The 18814-nt window shown below is 31.6% G+C and overlaps 1 protein-coding gene and 1 long non-coding RNA gene across 4 annotated transcripts in view; both read left to right on the forward strand.

Annotated features, from left to right (window-relative positions):
- Nucleotides 1-18814, forward strand: part of LOC125051689 (synaptotagmin-10-like) — an 87076-nt gene that overhangs the window by 38437 nt on the left and 29825 nt on the right. For 2 of the 3 annotated variants that reach the window (XM_047652192.1, XM_047652190.1), the window contains exons 2-3: nucleotides 13458-13614; nucleotides 15584-15734. In XM_047652192.1, coding sequence (XP_047508148.1) covers nucleotides 13458-13614; nucleotides 15584-15734 — 308 coding nt within the window. The remainder of the gene's footprint in view (nucleotides 1-13457; nucleotides 13615-15583; nucleotides 15735-18814) is intronic. The other variant, XM_047652191.1, reaches the window with a different exon arrangement.
- On the forward strand, nucleotides 10862-11704 carry LOC125051691. The gene is made up of 2 exons (XR_007117330.1): nucleotides 10862-11283; nucleotides 11370-11704. It is a non-coding gene; the product is annotated as an uncharacterized LOC125051691 (long non-coding RNA).

Here is an 18814-nt window from a genome sequence, read left to right on the forward strand (position 1 = left end):
GACAACATCTATTTTTCATCACCCTAAATGTTAAGGGTGGTCCCACCCCTAAATTTTTATTTTTCACATAAAACTTTTTGTTCTTATTTTTTTATGATACACCTATTTTTACTATAGTAGTTGTTTCCTAGAAATAATTTTCATGGCAAATCAACGTTTACCGGATCAGCTAGTAGTTATTAAAAAAAGGTTAAGTGTAAAAAATGTGCAATTCAGTGTAAATTTCTTTCTTTTCATTGTTTTTTTTATAACACTTTTGTATTATTTGGCTTCGCTGGTCGAATGTTGTGTAAAATATTTTTATTAGACAATGTAGGATCTGCCTCAAAGTCTATAAAACGCAATAAAATTAAGGAACATTTATCTTCACCTTTACGGTGTTATACATATATACATTATACATCTTCGTATACAAATGTAATAACAATAATTATTTCTACTTATTACATATATTAGTTATACAATTCCCGCCTGTTCAATTAGTTGCAATTAATAATTCAAATCAATAACACTCCCTTGAGGATTATTCCAAATAGGATGCAAGGGAGTTTGTCTGTCAAGTAATTTATCTTTATACTACAACCTTTTGGATCTGGGCCTCTGATTTCTGTTCCGTGATCATTTCTAATAGGCAAGTAGATCAGCCTTTTGTGCCTGACACGCACTGTCGACTTTTTGGGTCTAAGGCATGCCGGCTTTCTCACGTTATTTTCCTTAAACGTACGAGCGAGTGTTGAATGCGCACATAGACAGTCCATAAATGCACAGCCGGGGATCGAAACTACGACCCCAGGGATGAGAGTAGCACTTTGAAACCACTAGGCCAACACTGCTCTATTTTATGTATTGTCTTTAAGTTTTAGAAATATAATGATGAGAGATAACTGGTATCCCAATTTAATCTTAAAAGCAATAGGTAATAATTTCGTCAAATATCTCTGTCATTCAGTCCAAATTGAAAGTTACTAAAGACTTAATTTAAAATGTTTAAAGTTTATTTAAAACTTTTACTTTGTACAAAAGTATTTAAAATATCTATACTCTACAGAATACATAAATTTTTACATAAAGCTTAAATTTTGTTACAATACCTTGAACATGTAAAGCCATAACTATAAAACAATTGAAACTATTTGTGCTTGAATTGATTAATACATGTAAAATTCATTCATAAAAACTAAATTGTTATTACAAAACTGTTTTAAGTAAAATATGCATTTGTTTCTTTTACGAGAGATTTATATTATACAATATACATATTATAAATCAAAACTCTTAGACAATACAGAAAGCCAAAACAGAATACATAGATGAACAATATATATGAAACAGAAAATAAATAAGTACATTTAGACAAAAAAATATAACAAATAATACTTAATATTTCAAATTACTGCTTAAACAATATCAGTCTTCCCGCCTCATCAAATACATTCTCACATCATCGTTGGTGAGGTGGAAAATATCAATATCCTTTACATGACAAAATGTCAACAAAAAATATTACATAATTGAGTCACCTTTACAAAATTCTCAGAACACCTTTTGGTATCCATTAATCCTCACTAAGTATACCCTTAAATCGTAGTATAATACCCTCATACGCTTCACAAATGTGTCGCCCTCCAGCGGTGAGTCGAGAAAACTATTAAGCTGCGAGAGTAAGCGGGGATTGGGAACTTGACGATGGACAGTGCGAGTCGAATACACAGCAAAAAGGTTTTATTTCCGGCATCGGTGATAATTGTCCGTAACGTACAGTCTCATAATCTCTCCCAGCAAGTATGCGCTTTCCGTTTCGGTATTAATTATGCTTAAACCAAATTTGATCTGAAATGAAGTAAAAGGAATAATTTTTTAATTAGATTTTACTGTTTACGAATTGTTGTACTCAAATTACAAAGTAATACTGATTATTCAAAATAATATTGACTTGAAGTGCAAACGTCTTTTGTCAGATCGACAAACATATTATCTCTTCGTGATTCCTCGTTTAATTACTATCTTGTTTACTTGTTAGAGAGAATGAATGAAATGACATTGAGATTCTTGAGAATTTACAGGGATACTGCTTTGTATATGTTTGTTATTTGATATAATTAAACCAAATCATTTAAAAAAAGTACGCACACAGCGTACAAAATACACATATCAGAAGCGACTAATTTTTAACTTTTGTTCATATTTATGCAAATCTTAAACTTTAGACTTTCGAGACTTAGAGTGAGGGAAAAAGGAAGATATGTTAGGAATTTAATTGTCATTAAAATATTCAAAGTGTCGAAATTGAAAATGAAACCTACAAATTATTGTTTTTTTTTTTAATTTATTTCTTCGATAATAAAAACACGTGGCATTTTAATTTACAATTCGTCATTTGAGATTTCATTAAATAATTTTGCATAAAATATAAAATACTAAATTTAAAATAATACCATATTTAAAACTAATAATAAAATAATATACATTGAAATAAATAACTAAACTCAACATAAACTAAAATATATCATTAAAAGGAGTCCCTTTAGGCAAGGTTCCGAAGATACTGGCAGCGTTCCCCCTTTGAATTGCTAGACTAATTCTTTGTCCGAGGTAGCTGCCAGATCTTCGGTCTCCTGTGATGTCGACTAACCTTTTTGAAATTTCTTTAAAAAATTTAAATAAAAACATAAAAAAATCAATAAAATAAAATAAATATTTCTATAAGGTATTCACCCTTCTCAATTTCTCTCAATTGGTCTCAATCGCTCTCTCCCTTTTCTTCGACAAAAACGCTGCACATCTTCGTGACGTTCCGTAAAAAATTTACCCTCATGCGCCTAAAGAAGTTTAACTTCAAAAAATTATCTTCAATTAAAATGAAGATTTATCGTTTATCATTGTTTCATATCTATTGTAAAGGCGTGGAAACCAAAAAAATTGTATACCTACTAATTTTGTACTCTTAATTATGTCGTCATTACAATCAGTGAGTCTCAGAGTCAAGACATACCGCTAAACATTACTCGTGTGTCAGTAATATATTTGACAAACAGGATCGTACTTAGCACAAAGCCGCGACTCTGAGTCTAATAATTGGTAGATAGATAAAAGGCTCGGTGTCAGCCAGTGGTGTAAATATTGCACGATGAATTGTTTGAAAGTAAAATAGAATTGTTATTACCCAAAAATATTTTCGTGGAAGAATATAGAATTCAACTTAAAAGTGCAATTCAGTGCAGATTGCATATTGAAATGAAAATTTTTCAAGATGAAATATTTCACTACGGGCTAACGACACGCCTTGTTGATCTAAGATCGACGTATGCAAGAATTCTTATAAGAATTTCTCATAAAAATAGTATGTAACATTGATTATATGGATGTATACGCTACTCAGACACTGTATATCTGAATAAAACGTATTAATTAAGCTGTTGAACTGTTGCCCATACTCCATTCGGAAGTTTGGTTCAAATAACGAACCAATTATATAAATACAACAAACTCCCAAGCGAAATTAGATTATTATCACTAAATAAATTCAAAGCCCTCGTTAAACGGAGGCGTAATCAATAAACCATTTTATAAATTTGAGGAATACTTAAATGATCCTAATCCTTGGGATTGATTTGCTCCAGTTCAAACAATTTGTATGACAATACTTGGCGATTAAAAAGAGTGGCGGAAAGTTTCTTGCCAGTTCTTCTTACCCGCTCTACGCCCTTGACTTGCGAACTGGTGGTAAATGTAAATTTACAATTAATTTAACTTGACAATTCAAAAGTGTACTTGAATAAAGATATTTTGAGTTTGAGTTTGAGTTTGAGTTATAGCCGTGCAATTGGGTATTATTAAATTACTCGAGTTTGATTGTATTTTTCTATCACTTAATTATACCCAAAAATACTAAAGGACACTGCAATAAAAATAGTTTTAGTTTTATAATTAGTTCCGCCGGTTGAATTGGTTTAATCAACTCCAAAACTAACTAGCCTACCGTGTTTCCAAGTAAAATAACAATTTGTGGCTATTCGAAATTCATATAACAATTTGTTATGCATGAATTTTTAATATAAAATATTTTTATCTAGAATATATAAAGCCAAGTGGCTTCAGCGTGCGACTCTCATCACTGAGGTCGTAGGTTCGATCCCCGGCTGTGCACCAATGGACTTTTTTTTCTATGTGCGCATTTAACATTCGCGTGAACGGTGAAGGAAAACATCGTGAGGAAACCAGTTTGCCTTAGACCCAACAAGTCGACGGCGTGTGTCAGGCACAGGAGGCTGTTCACCTACTTACCGATTGGATTAACAAATGATCATGAAACAGATACAGAAATCTGAGGCCCAGACCTAAAAAGGTCGTAGCGCCCCTGATGTTTAATAATTAAAAAAGTAAAAATGTTAGCATAGACTCTAGATGTTTAAGCGTGCTCATCTCATCTCTAAGATCGTGCGTTCAAATCACGGCTCTGCACCAATATATCTATGTTCGCAATGTACTACATGTAATTGCTTCTACTGTCAAGGCAAACATCGTGTAGACACGGGTGTGGTTCTTAGACCCAAAAATTTATACGTCTGGCACAAAAGGCTTACCATCTACTTACTTGTTTATAAACATTAAAAACGGTAAAAGAATCTAATGTAATTTAAAACCAAGTTTATGTAATAATAATACAAGTTAATAGTTTGTATTTTTTATTTATTATTATACAAGCTTTCTTTAGCATATTAGTTTCACTCGTACTTATTTTTTTAATTACAACATTCCGTACATACAAAACCAAATTAAAAAAAAGAACAATTTCCATATCTAAAAATCTATTACGATACCGGTAAAAGGTCAATTCCACGAAGTTTGTGATACCAAGAAGTCGTTTATTATTTATAGGCCCTTTGGTTTCTTAATTGCACATTCTATAAAGAAAAATCTCTTCATTAACTACTATTCATCCATCGAGTCCTCCAGATTATCTTTTATGCCATATCCTTACACCAAAATAAAATTCGAGATACCTTCGTTCCGCAATATGGGACTAAGCGTATTTCTCGTCCTTTATTTATCGCCGGTAATAGCCTGCTATTCGGAAGGGATTGGTTTAAAGTGTTTTTATTGGGATCGTGTGTACCCAATTCAATTTCGAAAAATACCAAGGGGTCTGCAATCTTAATAATATTTAGTAAATTTTCGTGTTGATTTTCTGTAAACATTTATAATTTGTTAAGAATATCAACTTTAAATGAATTATAAATACTCCACGCTTTCGTAATTCATAAAATAGGACGTTTCTGTGTAATGATTTTTGTGTAACCTACATATCATATTACATAGAAACAGCAATAACACACAGTGAACGTTTATTTGATATATTTGAGCAATCCAATATTTATACTCAATACTAAATACATAGTGTGTGTATATATAGTACTTATATAATTAATACGAATGATATTGCCGGTAAAACTTTTACTGCCCGTATTCATTTGATTTATTGCTGCTGTTTGCGCAGTAACTTTTAAAATGTCGTCCAAATAAAAGCTTTCAAATTAAGCTGTGGTAACTAAGTTGGAAAAAGTGGTTTTGGGGATTCCAATCATGTGGGCTCCTCACTTGTTAAACCAATTATGACGCATAAAACTATTTCATAGGTTTAGTAATTACTTTGACATAAGATGATAAAATAGTTATTTTATAAGCATATACGTCCATGCGTCGGGTTTGCTACTTTCCCTAAAATATGGAGAGGGGGCCGATGGCTGGCCATGCGTCATTCTCGTGAGCGGGTGCTTCTTCTGGTGACTGGTCGGACTTGAATTCGTGTATGCGGTGATGTTAGTTATTTCGACTATGATTTGCGTGTTGTTCCCACGAGAATGTAAGTGCGTGCTCCTATTTCACCATGCCTCCTGCTGATAGAGGACAAATCTTTGTCAATAATTTATTTTAATATTATTAATTAACTATTAATTACTTGAGAAGTCATGTGAAACATGGTGTGATGGTTGCAGCTGCTTACATACATTGTGTAATACAAAAAACTTGGCGATTAAAAAGAGCGGCGGAGAGTTTATTGTCAGTTCTTCTCTTCCATTCTTCGCCCTTGATTTGAGAACTGGCAGTAAATGTAAAATTAGAAGTATTTTATTTGTAAGCTGGGATATAGTACCTCGATAAAAAATATCTATACCTCGATATATATATCTTTATGTAGATCTTTCTTCTTAAGCCTCATTTTATGGAGTAAAAATGTATAACAGGCATTTATATTTATACTAAAAGAAAAATTTACAATTAAAATAGTAATAAATATATTTTTAAATTTATTAAAAACAATGGATCAAATGGAACAAAGGGTATCCAAAGTTTTGTTCCAAGAGATGGATAGAATTAAGATATCCTTTTCATCCCAATAACAATATTCCTCGTTTTCTTCACGTTTGTTACAATAATTTTATCCATAAAGATATCAGAAGGTTTACCATGAGTTCCAAATATTCTTGGCATCAGCGTAAAATATCTGTTTTAAGAATCATCACAACCTGTACCAACCAACATATACGTATACTTATGATCGTAGCTTAAACGTTTTTATTTCGTACTCCTAAAGTATTATTTTTGGAAGAAAATGAAAATACGAGATGATACATTTTTCCGTTTTATTTCTAGAATGTTTCGGAAAATTTCGTGGTTCAAATAGTAAAAATGTGTTGGAAACTAGTTAACTCGATTAACGTCGACATGTCAAAAGCTTGTCTATGTCATTTGAGGCAATTTAACTGTATAGTCATGATGTTTTTCAAATTGTTCTTTTTCACAGATAAGGATTTAATTTTTTTATAACTATAAGAACCTTAAACGAATGTTTAAAATTAATTAAATAAATCAGTGGCGCTACAACCTCTTTAGGTCTAGGCCTCAGATTTCTGAATCTGTTTCATGATAAATTTTCAATCTAATAGGCAAGTAGGTGGTCAACCTTCACCGCCTGACACACGCCGTCGACTTTATGGGTCTAAGAAATGTCGGCTTCCTCACGATGTTTTCCTTCACCGATCTAGCGAATGTTAAATGCGCACATAGAAAAAAATTCTATTGGTGTACAGCTGGGGATCGAACGTACGACCTCAGGGATGAGAGTCGTACGCTGAAGCCACTAGGCCAACACTGCTCAAAAAAAAAATTTTATGTTGATTTTCTATTTACATAGCTTTCGATAGATTTTCCTTTTTCGATATCTCATGGTAACGTTACTGAGCGATTTACGGCTACGAGAATTATCCACTTGTTACAACAAGAGAATGAAAGCCTTATTGCGAGTTAGGTAACGTAGAAAATTGAAGCAATTTTCTATATAATACGCCCGTCATTGATTCAAATTTATGAGAAAGTGCCAGGAACGTTTCGAGGTATTCTGTTTCATGATTAGCCGTTACATGAAATACAGGTTTGCTTTGTTATTTCATTTTCGTTATAATACTTAGGCCCGTAGGGAGCTACGAGATTCGTAGACTCGTAGCAACAGCGTAGCTGAAAGTTTTTATTTAAAATATTTGAGACTAATTTAATATATTGTACGTTTAATTTTTATTTAAACTCTTATTATGATATAATAGTTAATTAAATACAATGGTATAGTTATTTTAGTTTTGTTTGTTTTGTCCCTCGGTTACATTCGGAAATTTATTCTTATTTAGAGAAGAGTTGTTTGGCTTGATCCCTCCAGCCTCGTTTCAACACCAAACGAGCCATAATAATTCATACATTTAATCTGCACCACCTTGATGACTGAACTGTCTTCTACTGTCTGCTTCATAAGGGACTCTTCCCTCTGATGTACGACCTCCAATTGTTTCAAAAAAGAGTATACTCTTCCCTCAAAGTCCGGCAACGCACCCACTATGTGTCTGCATGCGCGTAATAATTCGCACAACCGCTACCTCGATTTATGTACGACATATTCAAACCTTACATCTATCTATATATATATAATGAAAATGGTCTTCGTTTGAGGCTCAATCACGCCTAAACCACTGATCGTATCGACATGAAACTACCACCATTCGATGCGAAATTTTTCCTAGATGGTTTATGGCTATTTATTTATTAAATATTATTATTGCTGTTTTACTTTTATGAAAATTTATCCATACGGACTTCACCGCGGAAACATTCGGGGAGGCTTCCTAGAACCTCTAAACGTCAACATCTGTTAAAAACTCGATTTTCGAAATATTTCAATTTTCTTAGCGGGAAGTTAAAAAGAAGAATAATAAATAATAAAATATGAAAAAAAATAAAATAATGAAACATAAAATTTATTTTAATTCGTCCAGCAAAGCGGGCGCGAAACGGCTAGTTATAATTATAACTCGACATTTAGATGTTCTGCAATAATTGCGATCAGCGGGTAGCACTCTGTCTCTGTAGTGTTCGCGTCAAATAAAGACAATATCATTTAAAACGTATTTTGTTGAATATAATTAATGTTTACATGCTATAAAATCTTGAGCTATGTAGGAAGTAATTCAACACTCACATACATTTCTGTAACAGGTTTATAACAGAACAATAGTAATAGAGGGGCAGTTTAGGACAGTTAAACGCTGGAACGGGTTTATAGCATTAGTTTAGAGCTTACAACTTGAAGCAACTTGTCCTACGATGCTATCTCGGGTATTCAAGAGCCCAATAGAGAATTTAATCAAGGCTTTATTGAAATTATTATGTTATTAGTAAATATTAGCAGAATTGATATATTTGCCTTGCCTTTATTAAGTAAACACATTTATTAAATCTCTCACGTAGCCATAGACACACGACTCTTAAGTTCGAGTCTTGGCTATGCAGCAATGTGAGTTTTGCACAGTGGTGCAGTGGTGTGGTGGTAATGCTGATAGGAAAATATCGTGAAAAATCGATGGCGTGCATTTTTTTTATAACCGTGAAGGTGGTGCCATTTGCTTTAAAGCTTTAAAAGTATGTGGAAAGCCCCACTGATACTAGGACCTTTGCTACTCGGAAAGCCCCTAAAACAATTGACGGGTGCATCCCGCCCAACCGCTTAAAGAGACTTGCGGCGCTTTCTGCTTGCGTCACGGACCTGGTAGGAGATGGTGGTCCCTTCTCCTAGGTTAGCTTCTCTTCCTGCTCGAATGGGGTTTGAGGTAAAGCGCTTAACCCTAATTACCTACTTGCGTATAAATACTTGTTAAGAGAACAGATCAGGCGTATAGCAGGCCTGCGCAACTAGATATTTTATAAGCATAATAAACGATAATTTATTATGTATTCTTCATGGTTCGGAGCTGTATACATTAAGAAATTAAAAATACACGAAATTACAATTTTAAGCTTGCGTAGCGAAATTCTAGCTACCTAGTAATTAAATTTAAATAAATTAAGTATAACTAAATTAGTCTTGAACATCTTAGGTAATTTGCTTGACATTTGATAATTATGAAATATTTGATGTCAATTTAAATTTTACAGTGCTCGATTTATTAAGAACAGAACATAATTTTAGTCTTTTCATAGGTATTGGGTAGAAGTAATAGCCACAATTAATAAATATAATTTAAAAACTTTGTGATTTAATAGTGTACTATGCGGGTGTCAAATATTGTCGCTAAAACGTCGTGCGTTCGATTCCCTGTTGTGCATAAATAGACAGGTATAGACTTTACCTGACAGGATACAACATGTCACGTGTCATCTGCCTTCCGACACTATCTTGACTTGAATATACAGAAATGTTATGCTTTTACTATGACAGCCGAATTTTTATAAGCTTTTTTATCTACTCCGTGGCTGAGCATAACATGACGTTATGCTTCAGCCACGTTTTTAGTAGTTACATACCATATGGAACATTTTGCTATGTTACCCAATACTGGTCACTTTTCCCAAATAAGAACCTAAGTACTAAATAAATACTAAATTGTAAATTTTTGAAGTAATATTTCTTTAGTTTAGTTTTTCTATTGTTAGGGTTTCACAATGTATGGATAAAGTACCAAATAGCTATGCAACACATAAATTATTTGGAAGATAAATTGTGCTATTTGACACTTCATCGGACTCATAGCTTATGATGGACTTTATGTGACGAATAGCGCTATCTGACAGACTCGTGAAACGCAACAATAGTGTTGATCCTACCAATAAGTAATAAATAGCTAATTTTGAACTTATGTAGAGCTTATCCGTACATTGTGAAACGGACCCTTAGTGTCGTTTTTCATACAAACGTAGAATAAAATTTTTGAAAAGATTTTTATCTTGTTACGCTAAAGATCAACTTCTAACACGTGTACATAAGTACAACACACTTTTTTATATTGTTTTTAATTTTTCTCGCCATTAAAGCCTTTCTCAGAGTTCGTAAGGAGTAAGGAAAAAATACTCGAATTAGTCCGTCTTCGACTTTTGCGCTTAGCAACATATTTTGCTCAACTCAAAAAATATTTTATTTCTATTCAACTTTGTCCTCATAGTAACAGTAAAAATGTCAAATAATATTCACTGTTCTTAATTAAGGCATTGTGATTAGAATTCAAAGCCGATTTTCTAAGAGTTCATATTTCATTTAAGAAAAAAAAATCATGGCTTCATAAAGAAATGAAGGTCAGACGATTCAGTAATAAGATTTTGGGACCGAATTAACATAGAATTCTACCTAAAATACAAGATTAAACATTTTTATTGGACAAGGCAAGCTAGCAAAAGGCTCATCCGATATTAAGTGCTATCGCCGCCCATGAACCCTCTCAATGCCTGAGGGCTCGCGAGTGCGCTGCCGGCCTTTTAAAAGTATTTGTGATAACAAGGTTATGTTATGCATTTCCGAAAAAGTGATGTTTTATAATAACAGTATTAGGGCCAGTTTTTTGATCCGTAGTAAAAAATGGTTTTACCATTTGTTACATTAACTATAGTTAAATGAATAACCATTGGTAAAATCGTAAATGCGTTTTTCAATGCCTTTTTTAACTATAGTTAAACTTAACAATTTGTCAATTTGTTGCCAGTGCAATGAGCAATGACATCCCAAAAAATGTGGTTCTTTTTTGTGGGGAACATTTATTTTGTATGACAACACTAGACATATTGAGTGAATGAAATCCATTTTTGCCATCTTCATTCGTTATTTGCTCTTTGAAGAGTTTGAAGTGTCAAATTAATCTAAATAACACGATATAAATAAAGTTGTTTTTCTGTGTTTTAATACGGTTTACACTTTTTACGATACTTAAATATATAAATAACGATGTCCGCAAACAGCCAACGGTCAAATAAGTAAGTACAAACATATTTTCGTGTTATTTATTCCGGTTTATCTTGTGTTTCGTAATGGAAAGTAATACATTTATGTTTTGTTAAAGGGACCATACTGCTAACTTCGCCAAAAAAGAAACTGCCAAACTGATGATGCTTCTCAAGGATTACACAGTCGTAACCTGCAAACAACTGATCACTGCAGCAATCTACAAAAAGATGCAGCTTGGAAATCTCTGTGACGTTTTCAACTCAGATGGGTCTAGACACCGAAGTGTTAAATTTAATATACATTTAATGAAGGTGTAGGCACATTTCTATATTTATTCTTGTATAGCTGTGTCCTACAACAAAAGGAAAAAATCTTTTAACCCTTTGGAAACAAGGAAGCGGATTATGATCCACACGGATAAAAAAAATTGAGTTTTTGAAACAAAGACAAGAGAGGATGATTTGTTCAATTATGCTAAGACTTATCAAAAACATTTGCTACACCAATGAAAGGCCCACCAAAAATCCATACTGCATAAAGAGGAGGTGCACCAAAAAGTGATGCAGCAGATGGAAGAAAGGCACAATAAATATATGTAGCAGCAAAAAGAGTTGCATCAAATTGAGGTGAAATGCAAGAAGAAACAATTAGAAAATATTTAATTGCTACTTTAGGGTTTCATGTAAATTTTGTAATGTTTTTTTAATAAAAATGGTTTGTATTTAAGTTATAATTAAACAGTTTATTAATCAAGTCAAATGTTTTATTTATAAATTCTTGTAATAAAGTAGGTAGATGCTAACTCACAAATGTAATAAAAGCCCTAAAGAATATCATAGATCCCTTACTAATGTGTAGCTGTAGTTTATTAGTATGTACTTATAATAATTATAAGTTAATATTATTAGTAATATATAAATAATATTAACTCTAATTCATTATGTATTATATTGCCTATAATATTAACTTATAATAATTATAAGTTAATATTATAGGCAATAAAACACATAATGAATTAGTAATATACTTAATTATATGTAATAATGTAATAAAAGCCCTAAAGAATATCATAGGTCCCTAACTAATGTGTAGCTGTAGTTTATTAGTATGTACTTATAATAATTATAAGTTAATATTATTAGTAATATATAAATAATATTAACTCTAATTCATTATGTATTATATATAACACATAATGAATTAGTAATATACTTAATTATATACTGCTGCGGTTCTGTAGCTAGTAATTAAGCAAAATACGTTTGTATGAGCTGCTGTCTATATATACTCTTGTTCTTGTATTTTATTTAATTATAAGTTAATATTATAGGCAATAAAACACATAATGAATTAGTAATATACTTAATTATATACTGCTGCGGTTCTGTAGTTAGTAATGAAGCAAAATAGGTTGGTATGAGCTGCTGTCTATATATACTCTTGTTCATTGGCAGTTTAAGATCATTCCCAATTTCAGTAACAATCCAGAGCACTGTTCCCTTCGATAGGGGGTAACAGTGACAAAAATCTACATCATCCCAGGTTTCTAATGGCGGATGACATTGCCTAAATATTTTTGGTCACTCATTAACACATTCTCATATAATATTATCGTCTTCTTCATCGTCTCATTAATTAAAGTATCTCAATATGTTTAAATTCATCGTTAGATATTAATAAACGTATTTATCATAGTTTGATTTCTGTGACAAACAGCTGTTACTATATAAATTACCAGCGGCCATCTTTTTAACCCTCCGAGACTGAGTAGTTAACTTTTTTGACTATTGGTTAGGTATTTTACCATTGGATGCTCTTACCACGGATCAAAAAACGCATTTTGCTGATATTTAACTAATAGTAACGATTTTTTACCAATAGTTGAGTTAACTACGGATCAAAAAACCGGCCCTTAGTTGATTCTTTTATTGAATTATGATAATAGATATACATCCAGAAATTTTAATATCAATATTGAACAAATGTTTTTCAATCCTATGAAATTGAACGGAAAATATGTTATAAAATATAAATTATAAAGGAGTTATTAATTTGGATTGTATTTCCTTATTATTATTTAAAAAAAATAAACTTTGAATAAATATGATTTTAATAGCTTTTGGAATAAATCGGACTCTTTTTATATTTGTTTTATAATAAATGTCAGCCCTAATATAAACTATAATAGCTATTTTTATTACAGAAAATTGGAAGCCCGAAGGCATAGAAACGCAATCTGGTGGAGTGCTGGGCAGTTCGTTGGATTACGCTGCAGCTTTGATGCTGGCTGCTATGGCGGCCGTGCTACTCGCCGCTGTGGGATACCAGTGTGCTGCTACATGGAGGTGGCTGATGGGCAGGTAAAAACAAAAGAATATTTTATTTTATTTTAAAAGACAATTCACACCAATTGACCGATTTCACATTCACACCGATTCACACCGATTCAAACCGATTCACACCGATTGAGTTGTGTTATGGGTACTAGGCAACGGATATACATACATATTATACATAGATAGACATATAAATACATATTTAAACACCCAAGACCTAAGCACAACACCAAATGCGCATCACATCGATGTTCGTCTCAGCCGGGGATCGAACCCGGGACCCATGGATTCGCAGTCAGGGGTACTAACCACTAGACCAATGAGTCGTGCAACAGATTAAGAAATTTCAACTACGGGGAAAGGAAAATATCTTTAAGGTTTTGTTAGAGTCAAATATGTGCGAAATCTATCAGGCACATATGGCTAAACATATTTGCAGAAATCTCAAGCTAAGACCGATAAAGAAATGTTTTATTATTACTAAGTATATCTGTAGTCTAGAAATACAGATTTTTATCGTATTATAAAGAATCATCTACTTTTTCAAATACTAAGTAAATCGCTACAACCTTTTGAGGTCTGAGCCTCAGATTTCTGTATCTGTTTCATGATCATTTGTCAATCTAATAGGTGGTCAATCCTTCCGTGTCGGACACACGCCGTCAACTTTTTGGGTCTAAGACAAGCCGGTTTCCTTACGACGTTTTCCTTCACCATTCGAGCGAATGTTAAATGCGCACATAGAAAGAAAGTACATTCGTGCACAGCCGGGAATCGAACCTACGACCTCAGCGATGAGTGTCACATGCTGAAGCCACTAGGCCAACACTGCTCAATTGCTCATACTAAGTGGTAATTACCTTAACATATACTGAACAAAAGTTCCAATTATTATTAAACAAGCTTTTGAAAACTCTTAATAAAGATCGTTTCCACAGGGTACGTATAAAGGTGTCCAAGCGAATAATAACGTTGTTCCAGATAACAATCTCTAGGAAATTGCATTTTGCTATCCTAGGTTAGCTTGGTTAGATAGGCTTTAGCGGGAAGGGATGCATATATTACCTAGGGCTGGCATGCTAGACATTTTGTACCTTTATTATTTTTCTCTTGTAGAATTAATCTCTTATTTATATTTCAATGTATAGATGATGATTTAAGTTCATTCATTTATATAATCATAAAGTAGGATTTGGTGTGAGTTTGATATATGTTGCAATTTGATGCCCTATGAGGAAGTACTACTTAGTATTGTGCCTTTTCTTCATTGAATTTTGATATTTATGATTATTATGTGCACAAAATCTAAAACCACTTTTAATATAAATATTATACATCAAAATTGATAAGGAAATACAATAGAAGATTGCAACTGGGGTTTAATAGTACCTATAAATATTTGAAGTCTAAGGCTACTTTAAATATTACTTCCTTTGTTTACCGGATCCCAAGGCATTTATTTAGAACTAGCTGGCCTGGCGAACATCGTACCGCCTAACAGTCGATTATTTATTTGTTTAAAATACTTATTCTGCTATTCGGGACACCAGTCTAGCTAGTAAGATAAAAAAAAGAAAATTGATAAGACAACAAATACATTATGTCAAAAAATAAAAATTTACCTTCCCGGAACCCCTCCACTAACACTTGAACTTTATGCTATAGTATTAAAGTTCAAATTGACTTTTAAGTATTATTACGAATATTTTGTATGGGAATATAGAAAAGTGTTGTTTTTAGACTTTTTCACTCAATTTTTTTTAATTTTTTCTCCGTAAGAACCATCCTCGTACTTCAAGGTATATTATTTAAAAAAAAATCAGACAAATCGGTCAAGCCGTTTTCATGTTATGTCGTGACGACGGAAAACGGGTTTCATTTTTATATATATAGATTATTATTTTCCATACTAATTGTATCCAACACTTTAACACTCTACTTTATTTTTTTTTGTATTACGATATTTATTATAATCTAGAATAACTCGTTAAAGTTGTTACAGGAGCCGACGCAATTCTCAGGACAGCAATTGTGATTCCCTCTCCCGACAGGCGGCGATACGAATTAGTCACTCTCTCCCCGACCTACAAACAGAGCCCTTGAAAGAGGAGTATGTTCAGGAACACAAGGATACGGCTAAAAAAGTAAGTATCTAACAAAAAATAGTAGAATAACATTCAAATACTGATTCTGGTGAATTTCAAAAAACTGACTTCAAAAAACCGGAATTGCGTTAAAAATTTCTACTATATAAGAGTTCTTAAATGTTTCTTGTCTTCTCTTTGAAACAATTTTACTTTATTGAAAAGAATAAGCTTATTATTAATTCTAAACACATCACGAACATTCAGCCACTTTAAACTAACCTCGACTTAAGGATATGAACTAAGGTTTCCCACGTGAGTTCATCGACTCAGACGTTGAACCTTAAGACCTTTTGTATTCGTTGCGAAGAGTCACTTTGAATACTAATACAATGGATCGATGTTTGAAAAGCCTGCAAATTAATGATATAGAAAAAGTATGAGAAACAAATTTTACTTCGACCTATAAAAAGCAATGTTAGTGCATAATAGTTAGCGTGATATTCTCAACCTTGCTATGACCATTTCGATCTCCGACTGACCACTAATAGGTTTTTCTCTCTATATTCGTTTTTGCTTGCATATGTTATTCGTGTTTCGTGCATATGTTAGACGCAAATATCATCGAGCCAGGAATAAAGTAATCACTTAACATATATACACATTGAAACAGACACAAAATTAAGTTTAATCAATATATTAATTAAGTGATTAATATGGGCAAGTCCATCAGGTCAAACAATTGATATATAATTGGTGGTTCAATAATAAAAAAAAACATGTGTGTGTACTTATGTACATGCGTTAGAAGTTATACTTCTTTGGCGAAACAAGATATAAATCTTTTTTAAAATTTTATCTTTCGGTTTATTTACGGAAGTAGAAAAATCGACATTGCAGTAGAAGAAAGTAGTCTAGTCGACAAGTTGAAAATGGAACAAAATAGAGATACTGCTCTTAAAATTATGTGCGATAGCTCCGGAATTGGATCTCCTTGGATCCGGAATGACGTCTAGAAAAATGTGCTAAAAGCGTGTATTAGCACATAAAAAATTTCAAAAGTTATAGACAATTAAAGATGAAAAAAAATGGCATTTAGTGTTACTTTATAGAGGACTGTCAATTATGATTTTTAGAAAAAAAAAATTCTTACCTAATTATTTAAACAATAGAAAATTAAAAAAAAACGATTATAAACAATTAAAAATTGTTATTAAGGAAAAAATTTATATTTTAATAAAGTTGTGTTAAATTTTTTTTTTTTTTTAAATTGATTTAATCAATTTGTTTAAAAAAATTTTATCAACAAATGGCGGGAATTTTTTTTTTTGCAAATCAATAAATATCTTGTATTAATAAAAAAACGATTATATGACGATTTAGAAAAAAAAAAATTATTAACAACATTACATGGATTTTTAAGTTTTCGTTTAAGTAAAAAAATTGTTATAAACAAAGTATAAATATATTTTTAACTTTTATGGCACGATCTTGTTAAGTATGTATGTAAGAAAGGCTCTACGAAGCGAAATATTTTTACGACCATTATTTAAACATTTTTTTTCACTTACAATTAAGACGGTCGTTCGAGAAAATTTCGTTAGTTAACAATTTTTTAACTTGTTGAAAAACTTTAAGTAAAATTTGAATAAGAAGTATAAGTTCAAAAATAATTATATGCAAGTTGTAGTTACATATAATGTACATGTATAACATATAATTACAACATATAATTTATATTATATATAAAATATATGTATAACATATATTTTAAAATGATATTGTCCTGGACGACCCGGACTGAGAATGGCTTACTGGCCTTTCCTGGGAAGACAGAAATAAGAACATTATTATAATATTCAAAAATACCTGAATTTTAAATGTTCTTATAATATAATTGTAAACTAGTGTTCTTTTAAAATTTAAATGATGTTACAAAAATCATCACCTCCATGTGATATATTTTTAAAGACACGAGAATATAGCTAGCAACTCTATTTATTATATTAAAGTATTATACGTCAACGTATTTATATATATATATATATTTATATTTATACGTATATGAAGATAAATTTTCTATTCCATTTGCACGCTATTATTTTTTAATATCCGCCCGACCTTTGCAATATTTCATATTTCTCTTTCCTTATTATAAATGCAGCGATTTATTACGTAGAAGTTTCTGTAATGCTATTAACTTCGTTGTCATTTCAAGTTCAGTTTTGAAATATAGAGAATATTACTCTGTGACAAGTGAATTCTAACTGTACATTTTGAATTACATAAATTACCATTTTAATTATTGTAATTGATAGACATTTTAAAGTAAAATAACTGTTTTTATTCTGTGTGTTAACTAAAGTACGTAACACACAGAAAAAATAAATACGTAGAGTGAAAGCTTGTCAATATATTTTGTACTGCTACTTATGATTTACTAAAAATTAGAAATTTATTTGTTTTTTGCCTGCTAGACAAAAGATACCTCCTCCAAAGAAGTGCACTTATCCAGTGATGTTTATTATGATTAGTTTGTCATATTTAATATTGAGTGAATTGCCCTTTTCCTATCATAATTTTATGTTTGTAGGAATTACTCCTTTCTTTTTCTACATTATACTATGAGTTATTATGTAATATTGGGAGTGTTTTTAACACTCCCCTTTTAAGAACATTTATTTTAAGACCTAGAGTTATAAAAGTTACGATTATTATTCGGGGTTTGATTGTTTGTTTGTCTTGCTTTATTTTATTTGTTTATCTAAAATGTAGATTCAGTTTTCTTGGCTTTCTTTTAATTTTCAATGTTACATTTTGCGTACTTTGTATCGTATTTCGTTCATCTCTTTAAAATTTGAGTTAAAAGTTTGATATTCCTCACTTGTATTCATTTAACTTATTGATTGTGTTGATCTTCTTTGGTTTCCAAAATGTAGTTGTAGCATGAACCAATAGATGGTATTAGTTGACCAAGACGATGTCTTGGATAGACATTACAAATATTATAATGGTTAATTAATAAACAATCACTTGTGACAGATTCTCTTAGATCGTACTACCCTCGTTGATAGCGGCAACTGTCAAAGTTGTGGTAGTGTGTTTTAAATTTTCATTAAAAAAAAGATAGTGGCGCATTA

This window comes from Pieris napi, chromosome 8, assembly GCF_905475465.1.
Source record: "Pieris napi chromosome 8, ilPieNapi1.2, whole genome shotgun sequence".
NCBI classification, from domain to species: Eukaryota; Metazoa; Arthropoda; class Insecta; order Lepidoptera; family Pieridae; genus Pieris; species Pieris napi.